This window comes from Quercus lobata, chromosome 2, assembly GCF_001633185.2.
Source record: "Quercus lobata isolate SW786 chromosome 2, ValleyOak3.0 Primary Assembly, whole genome shotgun sequence".
NCBI classification, from domain to species: domain Eukaryota; kingdom Viridiplantae; phylum Streptophyta; class Magnoliopsida; order Fagales; family Fagaceae; genus Quercus; species Quercus lobata.
Genome location: NC_044905.1, coordinates 40,549,267 through 40,565,957, shown reverse-complemented (window position 1 = coordinate 40,565,957; position 16,691 = coordinate 40,549,267). Strand labels below are relative to the sequence as shown.

The window sequence follows — 16,691 nt, the reverse complement described above, 5'->3', positions numbered from 1 at the left end:
AACTTAACAATATTTTAATATATGATACCAACATGCTTCAAGAAAATGTCCAACACTGAAAACAATTTCGAAAACAAACTCAACTAAACAGTTTGATGAATAAATATATTACAATCTATAATATAAGCCAAGAAATAAACTTTGAAACCAATATGAACAAAATCCACGTCAAACAAAATCATTTCGATCATTAAGAATATGACTCACTAAAGTCATGAAAAACACAGGATTCATTACCAAAAAAAAAAAAAAAAGCATCTTTTGTCTTTATAGATTTTGCCTAAGTACCCAGATACGATGACACATACTCACACAAAAAGAGACATAAACACGGACAATTAAAGAAAAAATAAGAAAAACAAAAGAGACGTAAACACGGACAATTAAAGAAAAAATATAGGGAAAAAAAGTTAGGAATAGAAATATAAGATAAAGATGGGTTACCCTCAAAAAGAATAATCAATGGATATTCATTGAAATCTTCTAGATAATTTCTGATAATAGAAAAAATAAAACCCAAAAGTTATGATGTTAAAACTTCCAAAAGGCCAAAAAAAAAATTTTTTTTAAAAAAAATCAGAAGATTCAAAGCTTCAAAAGTATTGAAATAAAACAATATATATATATATATATATATATATATATATAATTACGCAATAGAGAAATACAATAGAAAGAAGGGAATCCATGATTATAGTTTTTCCACTTATGTATTGGACTCCTCTCCTTCTTCGGTCAATGCATCAAGGTTAGGGTTATTTGATTTGTTCAATAAAAATTTGAAGATTTAATTAAAAGATTCAGGCCCAGCAATTAAATAAACAAAATAACAATTGACAAACTTATAAGAAAAAGCAACAAATCTATAATTTTTATTGAACAAATCAAATAACCCTAACCTTGATGCATTGATCGAAGAAGGAGAGGAGTTCAATACATAAGTGGAATATGTGAATTGTGAAGCATGAGCCGCCCTCAAAAAAAATCTTGAAGAAAAATAAGTAGAAAATTGTGTTGCGGCAAAAATAAGTTTTTGGGGCTTAGGTTTTCTACGCAAGCAATTCTTAAATAGGAGAGAGTAGAGGCGGTGGGAGAGTGTTCTTATTTGGCTAGAAGTCTAATTTGCATTGGAAAAGGAAAACAGTGATGAGGTGAAAAATTTAATTTAAATATTGTGTTGACGTGGAAAATTGTGGGAGCTTCAAAAGCTTCAGTTTTATATATATATATATATATATATATAGATGAAGGAAAGGGGAATTGATGTGAATTTTCACTTGCCTTTCAAACCTCATTTCCCAAAGATGTCTATAAAGATAGAGAAAAACAAAGCACGAGGTTAAGAAATATATAAATATACCATTTCACTCCCTGTTTGATCAATTTTTATATCTTTGACATTCTTCTTTTATTTTTAAATTATTTGGCATTTGCCAATCAAAGTTTATTAGGGGGAAAAAAAATATCTACGTAGAATACGATTGAAAATTTTCAATATATTTATAATAGTGTCATAATAAATTGAAAATTTTTAGTGCAAAAAAAAAGAATAATTATTTTTTAAAAGAAAAAAATATAGATTTAATTAAAATTTAAATTATACAAAATCTAATAAAATGAGAACTTCATATATTGACAGAAAAAAAAACTCAAATACATAAAGTTTTACGATTTTCTTTTATGAGTTTTCTTATTTTGAAATCGTTGTATGATAATCTCTTTATCAATGCTGCAAGTTACATTTCTTTCAAAATTTTAGTTCAATAAAATTTTTCTTGAGCTTTTTCTTTTTGTTTATAAGGGCTTAATATATCGTTAAGGGGGACCAAAGTTTAATGAAAAAATTTGGCTACAGACTTAATTGTAACCTAAGGTTACAACTCTTGCTAAACAAATATGACTACATATTTTGAAATTTTAGTCGTTGAATTGCATATTCTTTATATTCTTAAAAAATATGTTAAATTTCATGCTAATTGGATGTTATTTATAATTTGATCCTTAAACTTATTTTTTATGTATAATTTTAGACTACCAAAAACTCAAAATTTAAATATTTTATTGATGACATAGTTATTTATCTTTAATCTTATTGAAAGTTTGCAACTATAGAGGATATAAAAGAAAATGTAATTTAATGGTGAATTTGTTAAAATTCACATCCAATAAAAAAAAAAATATTAAATGGAGTTGTAACCTTAGTCTCCAACCAAGTTTATTACCAAATTCCCTGAAAAAAAAAAAAAAAAAAAAAAGAAAAAGAAAAAAGTTTGTTACCAAATTTTGTCCAAAGTTTAATTATGTTGGGCTTAAAAAAATTTAGAGTAGTGATAAAATTTTTTTAAGGGGAAAATAATCATAATTTTTTAAAATATATATATAATAATTAAGGGTAAATTAATCATAATTTAAAAAAAAATATATACATATATATATATATAATAATTTTTTTTTTCAGGACAAGATAGTTCTGTGACTACCATGCTTTCAATGTGAAATTGCCCTGGTCATTGAACCAAACCTTAGGGGAAAGTTATAGACAAAAAAAAAGATTTGATAACCAATAACATGGTAAATTGTTAATAGTAAATAAAAAATAATATTAATAATATCGAGTCCAAATAAAATTTAATAAAAATTTGCTAATAATTTGAAATTGTCGTGAAATTGTTTTATTATTATTATTATTATTTTATGTTTGTACGATTACTCAATTTTTATAGAGCAATGTTAGGACCTTTCACACAACTTTAACCACAATTCGTCATGTGGTGAATTGTGAGTAGTATAGATATGGTCTTAGGTTGTGTGAACCTAGCATTTCTCATCTTTATGTAATAACTACGTAAAGAATTTAGCATTGTGTGTTTATCAAAAAAAAAAAAAAAAAAAAGAATTTAGCATTGTGTGGAAGGTCACTCGTGAGAGACAGTGATACTCGTATATTATTCAACAAGCAAGCTAGTTTTGGGTATTCATTGAATTTCCACATATATTCGGTTCCCTATGGCCTATGATATCCGATTCCCTCTCACATCTCTCTCTACTCTCTACTCTCCAAAATTAGAAAGCAGTCCCCCAAGTTTGCATTATTTACAAAATTGGAAAAAACAAAATCCCTCCGACTCCTCTTTGTCTCCAAATTCCGACGAATAAGCAAAAAAAAAAAAAAAAAAAAAAAAAAGTAGTAGCGCAAGAAAGTGGTAGTGGTGGTGTTGGGTTTATCTGATGAAGATCGAGGAATTAGAGGAGTGTGAGGATGGAGCAGACGACGGCGTTTCGGGGAGGCAGATTGTGATTGTGAGGAGCGTTGACGCCAAGAGAGCCATCGTCGGAGCCGGTGCTCGGATCCTCTTTTACCCTACCCTTTTGTATAATGTGCTTCGCAACAAGATCGAGTCCGAGTTCAGATGGTGGGACCAAGTTGACCAGGTCATTCATCGCTGCCTCTTGCTCTCAAATGTTTCCCATTTTTTTTGTAATTTTAATTGATTGATTTTACCACCAAATGAAATGAAAAGAAATTAAGGTTTTGACTATTTTGCATTGGGAATTAGTTGACTTTAATTTTTTTTTTTTTTTTTAATTTGAATTTGAATTAAATTGTTGCTCTGATTTCTCACCAACCATTCCAAACAAATGTTATGCTTCTGTTTTTTTTAAAGTGGTGAAGTTTTTTGTCAGTAGCCAAATAATTTGTGGCTGCTTGTGGGCTTAGGTGATTAGTGTGTTTTGTTTGTAGAAGATGGTACGGTACCTAGTGAGTCTATGCATTGAGAGTTGAAAATTTGTTTAATTCGTTGTGTTTTTTCAGTTCTTGCTGCTGGGTGCGGTTCCATTTCCCAAAGATGTTCCACGGTTGAAGCAGCTTGGTGTGGGTGGTGTCATTACTTTGAATGAACCTTATGAAACTTTGGTTCCCACATCCTTATATCTTGTATTCTCTCTCTACTCTCTACCATTTGTTTCTTTATTCGCTTTTATTTGGATCTTATGAACTAATAAAATCACTATTGTCATATCATTATAGGATTAGGTGTAAGAAATTTCCGTTTAAAAAAAAAAAAAAAAATTGTATATACTTGGTTTATGGCTTAAAAGTATAATTTTATTTCCGGTTTTGGTTTCATGGAACATTTTATAAATTTATTGAATGGAGAGGCATCTATGTGAATAACAGAATGTTGGTTACTTAGCATTTTAAATCAGAATTTCTATTTCACTGCCGGAGATACACTTGTTCTTCCTAATCGATTAATGGTTCTCAGGCCCATGAGATTGACCACCTAGTAATTCCCACAAGAGATTATCTCTTTGCTCCTTCATTTGTGGATATCAGCCAAGCTGTGGACTTCATTCACCGTGAGTGAATTTATCTCTCTGCTTTTGTCATAATTCCTGGGCTCTGTGGTGTGTTGATGAAAGTTAATTTTATTTTCCGTTTGCTTTATGGATTCAGAGAACGCATCTTCTGGTCGAACTACGTATGTTCACTGTAAAGCTGGGCGAGGAAGGAGTACAACCATTGTTCTTTGCTATTTGGTAATATTCTATTCCCTTGCATAGGTTGCATGTTGATTTGGTTTTGAAAATGTGCATATTGGGATCTGAATATCTATATCTAGATATGCCTTTTGGACCATTGTTTTTAATTTATTTATTTATTTATTTTTTTTATGAGTGTTCCTTTTGGACATCATATATATATTTTAAAGTTTTAGCCCAAAGGGGAGAGGGAAAGGAAGATTCAAACTAGTGAACTCTACTTCATGTAGTGTGGTTCTCAATCAATTGCTACCCCTTAGAGTTGGATCATATGAAAGTTGCAAAGTTGATTTATTTTCTTTTTGCAGGTGAGGTACAAGCACATGACACCTATTGATGCCCTGGAATATGTGCGGTCTAGAAGACCTCGGGTGCTGCTAGCGCCTTCACAGTGGAAGGTAAGTAATAAGGTGACCTAAAAATTTCGATGTGATGGAGAATGTCTGTAAGTTCTGAAAAATTTCAGTCCCCATTCCCCTTCCCTTTGCATCTTTAGGGAAAAATTAGTTTGGTGGCACTCATGATGGCACTGGAATATGGAGAATGTTGTTGTCACCTTGCATTGTGGGGTTGGGATGTGTTCTTGTCCAGTCTGTACAAGTTTGTGTGTGTGTGTGTGTGTGTGTATATATATATATATATATATTTTTTTTTTTTTGTACAAAATAACATTTTGCTTGTTGTTTCTATGTCAATGATTATCATAAGCAGGCTGTTCAAGAGTACTGCAAGCGTGAATCATCTACAATTGCATGCTCTCCTTCAGGGGATGCAGTTCTGATAACAAAAGCTGATCTTGAAGGATATCATGGCAATTATGATGGTGATACTGGTAAGCAGCTGGCCATGGTCCCCAAAGCAGCAAAGGCTCGGCCAATGATAGCAAGGCTATCTTGTTTTTTTGCATCCTTGAAAGTTTCTGGTGGTTGTTTAGCAGTGTCTAGGCAGCTGCCGGTAGCAGAGGCACGTGCTTGCTAAGCCCTTGCACATCACAAATATGTAAGGGGCTAGTTACTTGTACAGGAGCATTATGGAAATAAGTATAGAAATTTTATTGATTTCCCAGGTTTGCGGTAGCTTTGTCTTTAAGAGAGAGAGAGAAAGAGAGAGAGAGAGAGAGAGAGTACGGCAGATTTCAAGATTGTAACACTGTATTCATGTTGAGGCGTGACTTGCAGTTTCACTTGTACATAAACTGTCGGATCAATTTTTTTCATTTCCATAATCATTTTGCTTATGTACGTCCTGGTTTGTGCCAATGGAATAAATGAGTTATTGCCTCAGAAAGATTACGAGATTTATATTGATGGTGTGGTCAAAAGGAGTTATTTTCACAGCTCATGTTGACAACGGAAAGGCTGCAAAGATTGAGCAGGTTAGTCTTCTTTACTTGCTAATATCACAGGCTGAACTAGAACTAGAACTCTTGGAGATGGGATGTAGATACCGTCTGTCATCTTCACATGAAACTCGACCTTTAGCAAGGTAGTTAAGTAAGAGAAGTCTAGGGACAATTTCACAATATTGTCTTTTCCCGTTAATGCTTGAATTTGGCAATTAAAGGTTGAAACTTATATATTTTCCCATTTTGATTTGAGTAATTAACTGCAGGTCGTTGCGGACAGAAACTCCTATAGCTTCTCAAAAAAAATAAAAAAAAATAAAATAATGCTTCTCAAAAAAAGAAACTCCTATAAAGTCTCTTGGGACCATCATCAGTATTAGTACCTGTAGACTAGTACCTAATTTTCAGCCCTGCCAATTCGGGCGCCTTTGGAGTTTGGTGACTACATGTTTTTCTATGCCCTGGGGGCTGGGACCAGTTGCAGGGTACTTGCAAAGAAAAAAGAAGGGATCTTTTACAGTTTACGAAGGACTTTCAGTATAATTTTCAAACACGTAGAGAGTAAAAGCTTCTCACATAGATGAGATTATGAGAATGAGATCTCTTATTCAGCAAGAGAGAGAGAGAGAGAGAGAGAGAGAGAGAGAGAGAGAGAGAGAGACATCTCTCTAGAGCCTATCTGAGCCGCTTGACCCATTTCGTGCGTGAAGCTTACTCTTAGACACTCCAATTACTTTGAAATGGGGAGGATCCAAATCCAGTTTTCAATTGATATTTGATACAAAGTTTAATTATTAAAGTTTTCCTTATTGGATTTTGGGAGCTTAGAACGTTCACAATGGACAATGCAAAATTTTATCCAAACTTAATAATAAAAAAAAAAACTAATGGCCACACGGTTTTGCATCAAAACTCCATTTTTTCAATCTATTTCTAATTAAACAAGTTATTATTATTATTTAATATTTACTTCTCTTGCCTCTCCCGCTCTACTTCATTGACCGATGCTGCCATTGGCAGCAATCATACAACCCCAAAGGCAAAACCATCTGTTACTGCCACCACCTAAGCAAACCCTGAAATCTGAAGGCGCCACTGCCACTCTTGACCACCGTACACAGTGGTTGAATCACCAACAAACCTGATTCATCCCCCACCCAAAACCCCACTTAACCAAGCATACAACAAACCCAATCCATGCCTTTCCTTGAAACCTGAACAACTACAACCAGTCCATCATGAAGCCATCAAAGACCTAGACACAACCAAATCAATCTATCGATCACATTCCCCATATGCCCAAGCTCACAATTCCATGGTCTAGAGATGACAGAGAGAGAAAGCAGAGGAGTGAGAAGAGAAGGGAGGCTTGACCACAGCTGAGTTCAAAGAGCTTTGACCATTGTTGGGTGAGAGAGAAAGCATGGAGGTGGGAGCTTCAATCATGGCAGGGTGGAGAGAGCTTCAAAAGAGATAGATAACTCACTTTGTTAGGGTTCGTTTGGATACAGCTGAAAACTGAAAAATACTGTAGCAAAATAATTTTTAAATGTGTGAATAGTACCGTGGGACCCATTTTTAATGAAAAAATTGCTGAAAAGTGAAATTTGTGGGTCCGTGAACAGTACACGATGTGCATTGATTGGCCAAAAAAAAGTTTGAAAAGTCAAAATTTGCGGTTACTGTTCATTGAACAGTACATGAACAGTAACCGCAAGTCTAAAAAACGCGTGAAAAAAAAAAAAAGAAGGGAAAAACGCAAACGCGCTGGAAATCAGCGCAATCCAAACGCAGCTTTAAGTTACAGCACTATTCAGATTTGGCCATGCACTATTACTAACATTTTGTTTTGCTTATGGGTTAGTTAGCCTAATTTTAGCCGAATTAGTCCAATGCTAGTCCATTACTAATGCTCTCATTGGGTTAGTTTATGGACCATGACTAATTATTAAATATTCTTGAAATATGGTAACATGGTGCTCTTCTTCTTATATTTATGATGAATCCTCCTAATTAAATTTATAATGAGGTCTACAATGAGTATGAAAGAAAGGAACACTATATTACAGTGTTCTTAGAGTACCTAATTATTTTCCTATGTATAATATATTACTTCTACATACATAAATATGAGATGGTGAATGAGGTTTGAGGTGTTTTTATTCATGAGTAAATTTACTTAAAAAAAAAATGTATTCTTGTATGAGTAACTAGAACCTTGATTTGTTCTTTTTCTAATCAAAATTTCATAATTCAGTAGCTTGTGATAAACTCTTCTCAATATAAATTTACATTTAGGGTTTTGGTGTACAAATTTAAAGCTTTTTTTTGTGTGTGTGTGTGTGTGAGAATTCTTGTCCTGTGCTTGAAAATTATAATAAAATCTTATGAATACCCACAGTAGCTTATTTTATACAATATATCTCACATTCTTATCCAACCTTATCTTCACTGGTTTTATGTAATATTAAAACTTTGCTTTTGGTAGGAAAGGAGAGTATATATTATTAAAACTTTGTTTCCAACATCTGTATAGCATGCAATTTTAACCGCATTTGTGGGGTACCAATTGGCCCATTATTCCGTACATTAAAAATAAAATGATATTCCTTCCGGCTCAAAGGGAACAATCGCCAATTCCTTCTGATATTGCATAGCTTTCTCAAAGAAAATTCCCTTGTGATATTATTACGTTGAATTAGAGAGTCGGATTATGTAGAATAATTCCTTAATATAAACCAATCGTTTTGCTGTGGTGATTAATTAATTCGTATATCACTAATATAAAATCCAAGTTGCCGATATCTCTACTCATGCAGAGTATGCTCAACAAACCATCCTAACTTTCAACCACTTCTTCAAGGATGTGCATGCCAACTCCTCTGCTGCTAGGCGCTAGCTACCGTGTGATTTGTACAATTGACTAATTACAATTAATGGGCCATGCCACAATATATATATATATATATATATATATTAAAAATATGAATTCAGTTCTTCCACAGTTTTGCAAGAAAGACACAACTAGCCACTCCTTACTGTAGGTGATTAAGACCTACCCAAAGAAGCTAGTTACGAGTCATGAAGTGCACTAGTCTAGCATTTCATGATCAAGACACCTCCCCCCACCCCATATATATATTTATATATAAATATAGGCTTCTAATTTGCAGCAAGCAGTGAAAGGTGTGAGCTTTGTATTTGAAAAGCAAGGTTGTGGAAGAATCCCAAAAAGTTGGGTATGGCCATGTTGTGATATTCCTCCTTGCACTACAACAATTCTTCCTGCAACTTCTTTATGGGACCAAAATCAGCACACCAGGAGAAAAACCTTATACTCTACCTATATGGTCTAATTAATGGGTACTCTTCCCCCTTTCAAAATCTTCCATAAAGTGAGAGAAATGAATATCACCTTTTTATGTTGAGCTAGACATGTCTTTCCTTTATTTTTCTATTGCATGTGGAAAGAGACACAGACACACTCACTCCTATTTTCCCTGCACCATCCCTTATAGGATCTTCCTTTATTTTTCTTGTTTATTTCACCAAAATATTATCCCAAATGAAGCATCAGTGTATACCACTGTGTTTGGATTCTCCCACACCTTATAAAATGACTCATATTACCTCCTTTACATTCTCTGCTTATGGTCATGGTCAGTAAAAATATTTTGATGATAGGAATAGGACAATTTAATTTCAATCAGGGCTGGAGATGCTTAATTGTCATTTCCAAACGTAAAGTTTATTCTTGTCCTCTCATTCTTTATTCCTTTCAGAAACTACGATGAAGCTGCCTTGCCTCCAATGTTGATTTTAACTTTTTTCATGCACGTCCCATGAAAGAAAAGATAGCATGCACGTTACACACACACACTCTCTCTCTCTCCCTCTCATGGGATAAGCACATCTTACTCTATAATACTGCAGGAAAAAAAGCTCGAATCTAGAATAGAATAAAGCAATAAAGAAGTCATTACTCAAATAAAAAAAAAAACAAAGACCGACTTAAAATGTGAATTCTGTTGCTACCATGTAAAGATTCCATACTTCCAATAAGAAATTTTAACTTCGTTCCCTCCTTTCTGATAGTAGACCCAAAGAACTCATTATACGCCTTTTAACAGAATGACAGTCACTTAAAAAAAAAAAAATCTTCAAGCATGATATGATAGTTTAATCAAAATAATTAAGGACGTTCATTCCATTTATGTAGCAGTACTGTACCAATTTTTCACTTTAAATAATGGAGTGGCACTGGTTAGACAAAATTATCAAACATAAGGGTATATATTAAAAAACCAAGAGGACCTAAAAATTTCCTTTTACCATACTTTTTATTAAGCAGACACTGGTACCAATAAAAGCTCCCATGAAGGTCTTATCTGGGAGAGGAAAGCAGTTCAGTTAGTTTCCACTAGGATAATTGGTATTTAGCATTATGTGTACTCTGAATAATGCATAAAATGTAACATGGTAATATAAAAATTATGCCATATACCATCAGAGTATATTCATGATTACAAAAGGAGTCTCAAGTTTGAGGATGAGATGAAACATTTCAATTTATATGTAGTAGAATAACTCAAGTTCCAATATATATTTGATAATTTCAACAAAAACTTACTTTAAATTTTACTCTATCTTTGGTAGATTACGTATAAATTCAGGTAAACATATCCTAGAATCCAGTAACAAGACCTAATTGAACTGTAGAAAGATTTTTTGCTAGAATTTAAGTAATGCACACTTGACACTACTACTATATCATCAATAAGAACAACATAAAGGCATATGATTGGGCATATATTCTTTTCCTCCGGAAAACCAACTCTTCTTTAGGAAATTAAAATAAGTATCTTTATGTCTGTGATTTTTATTAAGGTAAAAAAAGAAAAAGAGATGGATGTCAATAAGCTATGACCAACCCAGTTGATTTGATCTGTTAATTAGACCAGCTATATAATACCTGGAATTTTGCAAAGGCTATGGACTTCTAAAATCCATGTCACATATATATACCTATAATTTAAAAAGAGTGAGAAGAACCAATACGTCTCATTGAAAATTTCCCAAATTATGAAAAGATGTGGAAAAGTGAAGCATCAATGAGATAAATTAAACAATTGCTTAGGGCATCTTCATTTCTATAAAGGGAAATCATATGAAGCCCTATATATTCATATTTTACTAACAAAGTGATTAATCACAGCACAATTAACAAAGTATTTGTTGCAATTTGCACAAACTCTTTGGTATTTTCTTCGTAAAGAACAAGAAAGAGAAATTATACAAACATCTTAAAATAATAAAATAATAAGAATAACCATAAAGATGATATTGTAATCATAATGGTGATGATTTTCATGCAGGAAGGATTTGCTTTGGGTCTTTGGTTCTTCTTCTGTTTGTCAGAATAGATTGCAGCCTTTCTTGGTTTCTTTTCTTTTTCTTTGTTTTTTCTTTCTTTCTTTTTCCTTTTCTTCTTTCTCTCTTTCTTTCCAACATGGACTGTTGCACAGTTAGTTCGGTTGAGAGCCATCAAAGCTTAGCCAGGCTCCCCCAGTAAAAAGAAAAGAAAAAGTGCCAACTATAGATGGTTTCATGGCCTCATGTTGAAAAGATCTTGAGGAAGGTTTCAAATACTAATGATGACGATAATGATGTTGTCTGTAAGGTTGTTTTTTATTCTCTATTATATTTTGCTCCTACCCATGATGATCCGGGTTGTCAGGGTCAGGCCAGAATGAAGAATACTTCAACCATTCTGCCTCTTGAGGATTTGTGATGGATGATTCCTGCAACAAATTAAATGCAAGCCAGGCATGTGAAGATTAGCGTTAGAGATGGAATAGAATACAATATATATACAGTCTACTTAAGAAACAACAAGAAGCTGCCTCTTTAATCTTTTTCCCTAGCAATCAAAATGTCTGGTGTTGTGTCTTTCTTGTAAGGCCACACATCACAAAAGATACAAGTCACTATCATTCCTCTCCTTTCAAAAGTGGGAAAAAGAAAGACAATTCCTTAAATTATATACCTAATTATGACCCTTTTAGTGCTATTTATTGTCATTTGAATAGCATGTTAACAGGCAAATTATTGAAAAGAAAAAGTCCTGGGAAAAGTAGTTTGTAGTTTAAGTTTTTCAAAAGAAGAATAAGGAGAGGTTCTTTAGTCTCTTCTGGTTTCACATTTTCTTATTACTATATTCTTAGGTTTCCTATTTTTTTGATCTGATAAAAAACAGATCAACCCAGAAAATGAAAAAGGAAAAAAAAAAAAAAAAAAACAAGTACAAAAGCAGCTTCAGTTCGTGCTTTTATTTTTCCCTTGAAATTCTTCAACCTAACTCGCTCTTTCCATGCATTTAGGTAGAAAAGATTGTCTATAGAGTCTTGATAAGCTAGGTTAGATGCTTGCATCTCTAGCATTAGAGGACCGGGAGGGAAGATAAAGTGTAAAGGAAGAAAAAAAAAAAAAGTTCTTCTGGTTTCTCTCTTTAATTTAAATTATATCAACAAAGGAATTTATTTATCTTTCTTTTTGTCCTTTTTAATCCTTATTTACCTTTTCTTTCTTCTCCCCTAGTTGCAATTATGAAAAAAAAAGGGCTTATGGATTTCAGGGTCAAAAAGCTCACACTCACTTCTTTGATATTAGTTGAAGTGCAACCCATTATGAGTTCCTCTAAACCTGATGCAGACCTTCCTCCAAGTTTATGATGCTGTTGCTGCTGCTGCTGCTGCTGCTGTTGTTGTTGTTGCTGCTGTATTTATGCATTCAAAAGACAAGGACAAAGAACAAAAGAAAAACACATCTTAATCATCATGTCTTCAACAAGGATTTAAAAGTATAAAGACAATTTCATGTTTGTAATTTAGCAAACATCAAAAGCAGCTTGACTCACAGAGTCTGCCACATGAAAACCACGACTCAGACTCAACTGGATTTCGGTTAAAAACTCAGAAATATTACCAGATTGCAACTTTTAGTTTATACACATTCAAATAAATTGTATCATTAGTCTTTGCCGGTGTAACACGGTCTTAGTTTTCGACTCTTGCGGCTCCCTCACTTTTTTACATTTTCTTTTATCTTATACACCTCACTTTAGTACTAGAAAATAGTATTAGCAAACAAAGGAGAAAACTACACCGACTAATGAAGTACATATTTAGGAAACACATCTACCAGTAAAAGTTGGACCTTTGTGACCTGAATATGATTTTTTATTTATTTATTAATTAAATTTAATTCAGACTATAGCTTGATTACCTGGAAATTCTCATTTTGGAGCATTATTCTGGGGACATGGTACGGGTCTTGGTCGAGAATAATAGAGGTGTGATGGAGTGGAGGTGGTGAAATGATGGTTGAAATGGGATGTGAAGGTCTGCTGATGTGGAAGGCTGTAGTTGCAAGCTGATGGTGTGCATGGTGATGTTGTTGCTGTTGGTGATGGTGCTCATGGGCCATAGGATGTGGCCTCTGATGATCTCGCAACTCTTCGCACGTGCCTGATGCCGGTGCTTCCCTTGCTGTTGAAGCCTCTGCTATCCCTACCTGCAACAGACAACACCCTTATGAAGCAGTTTGCTAGCTAGTCCATTTTCAGCTTCCCTTCATTTCGCTTTAGTTCTCTTTTCTCTCTTTATTGTTTTTCCTATTTGTCAGCTTGGGCATTTATTTCAATTTAATGTAGCCCTTTTGGTGGGTAAACAAGCTTTAGTTAGCTGACAATGCTAATCAAGAGAGGTCCATAGAGTTTTCATGCTGCATATGCAAGCAATGGGTATGAGAAAAGCAACCCTAAAACTTTTTGAGTTCTTTAAAAAATAAAAATAAATAAATAAATATTTGAGAAGTATATGACTAGTTTGATGTCAAAATCTAATTACTTCTAGACGCTGAAGATCAACAATTCAACATGCTAATAGTGATGTGATTTAATTCATCTAAATTTTATTGAGCCGAAAAAAGACAAAAATTTCTAGCAATATGCTACACCCATATATTATATATGTTTATCATTGATTAGTGTTTGATTGATAAAGGAGATGCATGGAAGTTTCAGATGTTTGAAAAAAAACATTGAATGAATTAATTAACAATAAATGTACCTCATCAAAGCTTTTCCTGAGTGGGGCAAAGCTGAAATGGTCAGATTTTAACTGTTGAATGTCAATGGCACTGTAACCTGATATTGGAGCAACCCCAGCTGCAGACATGTCATCTCTATGAGGAACTACTTCCTTGGAAGAACAACTTCCACTACCACTATCTCTCCTGCTATTGGGGTCACTGTTTCCTTCGCCAGTGGTTGCACTCCTATCAGACCAATTGCATTGTCTTGGCTGTGTCTGATAGAATATCTTTGAAACCACAAGCTCCCCTTCTTTCTCTTCTTCATGTTGACCAAGGTGGTATTGATGCATGACCCAGTTGGTCTTTTCGGGTTTTCTGTTTTTGCCAAAATTTGTATAAAGGACTAGTATTTTCTTGCACCCTTTTTGCTTGCCATTCACCATTACAGGCCTAGTTTTGCCAGTCTTGTGCCACCTTGTTTCACCACCTTGCAAGTCACATTCGGTTTGAATTTTTCTTCTCTTTCTTGTCCCAGTTGTGTAAGCTTTCGATGGTCTATGGAAGAAATGCCTGCTCAAACCATCTCTTGTGACTCCTGGAATTAATGTGAATGAAGCATCAGCAAAAATCAAAGTTAGGTTGACTTAGGTGTAACAAACTTGCAGACAAGTGGGGTTCTTCAAAGTCGTAACAAATATAGGAACAGCTAGCATGGTGTACTTATAACATACCCAATGCATGAAGTTTCACTTGGTTTGAGACCTAATGTTTTAGTAAAACCTAACAATATTAAATAATGCTAGTGTTGACATATCCAGCACAAACACATAGATAATATTCCAGTTTCTGACCTGGAAGTTTTTCTGGATGGGTATAGCAAATCCCATCTTCTCCTTCAATAGTAGGGATAAACTCATCTATCAAAGGGTGAGATTTCATGTCTTTGGCCTCTACCTTTGCTTCAAGGTGTTCGATCAATTCTTGGTCTGTAGGATCAAATTTCACTCCTGCAGGTAGACCTAACCAATCCTGAAACTCAATTCAAACTCAAGTAAAAAATCAAAGCAAAAGAGAGAGAAAAAAGAAAAAGAGGGTCCCTTTAATTAAATTTTGATTTGTTTTTATATGAAAAGAAATGATTATGAGAATAATATTAGTATCATAATAAAAGAGCAAGCATATTTCTTTCTTTTGCGATTTCTCATATGTAAAAAAAAAAATAAATAAAAAATCTTTATGTTTGAAGCCAAGAATATTATGAGATTTTCCGTACCGGCTTTCCCTCAAGCTTGTGTCCACAACCGGGACAGTGCTTGGATCCACACATTTGATGCTCTTCAAGCTTGGCATCGATGAGATCAGAGCTGCTGATGGAGCCCAAACTACTCTTATTCATTGCTCTTTTCACGTACTGAATATATAGCAGCTATCTTTTTTCCCTTGACTTGAAATCTCATATCCCAGCTTTGCTCTCTATATTGATAGAAACCATAACTTTGATTGAGATCTGATGCTTCAGAAGTAAAGGGAAAGAGTACAAAGAAATAAAATTTCTGGGTATTCTACTTCTACAACAGTTTTCTAAAATATGAACTTGGACTGTTGCTTCAAAAGGTGTATATATATATATATATATATATATATATAAACAAGCAAGCTCAACCAAAGTCTGGTTCAATCAGAAAACAATTAAGGAATGACCCCCCCTCCCCAAAAAAGAAGAAAAAAAAGAAGTGTTGGATATATATAGTAACTAAAAAAAAAAAAAAAACTGATTGATTACATGTTCTTAGAATACACCAATCAACCAATTCAGTCTAAATAAAAAAAAATCAGGAAATCAGATGAGAAAATATATGCCCAGGATAGGAAATACAAATATTCCCTAGGAAAAAACTTGTAAAGAGAAGAAGAAGAAGAAGAAGAAGAAGAAGAGGAGGAAAAAAGGAAACTGTCACAGTGGGATTGAACTATAAACCTGCTTTAACCATGAAAAACACCGGAATTCCCTCTCTGGCTACTTTAACTGAAGCAAGTGCCTGTCTTTGTGTGTGTTTCTGTGTAAGAGAGGAAAAAAAGGAAAAGGTACCCTCAAACCTACATACCAACTTTATGCCTTTGCCAAATTAAGAAGCGCATGTAGGCGGTTTGAGAGAGAGAGAGAGAGAGAGAGAGAGAGAAAGAGAAAGAAAGAAAGAAAGAATAGAGAGAAAGAGAAAGGAAGAGAACAGGATAGAAAGAAAACCTGGTTGGTATTTTGTTTTTCTAAAGCTCAAGGGGGCTCTCCTTCACCTTTGTTTGAGCCTTGACTACAAAAGCAAAAGGCAAGAAACGGCCTTCACAGCTGTTTTCTAAGCCAAACATTCAAAAGCTAGAGCAACCCATCTGAATTTTTACTTATATTTATTGAAATTATAATAATAATAACATATAGTATAGGAAGAAGCAAAAAAAAAAAAAACAAAAACATTATAGATAAGCATTGGGTTACCATTTTCATGGTAAAATGGTGAAATCGACAAAGTTAATATAACTTAAACTGTGTTTAAAAAAAAAAAAAAAAAGAAAAAGAAAAAGAAAAGAAGATTTAGTAATTTACATCACACTGACAGTAAAACTTTTGAGTGATAAACACGAAACCAAGGGTTTTCAGTTTCATAATTTTACATAACAGATTATAGTTAGGACTTAAGAGTACAATATAGGC

The 16,691-nt window shown here is 33.7% G+C and overlaps 2 protein-coding genes across 5 annotated transcripts; one reads left to right on the top strand and one right to left on the bottom strand.

Moving 5' to 3' along the window:
• The first annotated feature begins 3,149 nt into the window (after positions 1 to 3,149).
• Positions 3,150 to 5,832, top strand: LOC115975608 (putative dual specificity protein phosphatase DSP8). The gene is made up of 6 exons (XM_031096465.1): positions 3,150 to 3,432; positions 3,815 to 3,937; positions 4,269 to 4,362; positions 4,460 to 4,542; positions 4,854 to 4,943; positions 5,257 to 5,832. The coding sequence occupies exons 1-6, from the start codon at positions 3,229 to 3,231 to the stop codon at positions 5,521 to 5,523; spliced, it is 861 nt and encodes a 286-aa protein (XP_030952325.1). The 5' UTR covers positions 3,150 to 3,228; the 3' UTR covers positions 5,524 to 5,832.
• A 5,478-nt stretch (positions 5,833 to 11,310) lies between these two features.
• On the bottom strand, positions 11,311 to 16,367 carry LOC115975607 (NAC domain-containing protein 75-like). Of its 4 annotated transcripts, none has more exons than XM_031096461.1 (7): positions 16,230 to 16,367; positions 15,258 to 15,457; positions 14,836 to 15,013; positions 14,020 to 14,579; positions 13,175 to 13,462; positions 12,546 to 12,665; positions 11,311 to 11,691 (listed from the first exon to the last, which is right to left on the bottom strand). In XM_031096461.1, exons 2-7 carry the CDS (start codon positions 15,378 to 15,380, stop codon positions 11,602 to 11,604), a joined length of 1,359 nt encoding a protein of 452 aa, XP_030952321.1. In that variant the 5' UTR covers positions 15,381 to 15,457; positions 16,230 to 16,367; the 3' UTR covers positions 11,311 to 11,601. The 4 variants fall into 4 exon arrangements, with proteins under 4 accessions (XP_030952321.1, XP_030952322.1, XP_030952320.1 ...); XM_031096462.1 differs by lacking the exon at positions 16,230 to 16,367 and adding an exon at positions 15,963 to 16,207; XM_031096460.1 differs by lacking the exon at positions 16,230 to 16,367 and having other exon boundaries at positions 15,258 to 16,207.
• Between the last annotated feature and the right edge of the window lie 324 nt (positions 16,368 to 16,691).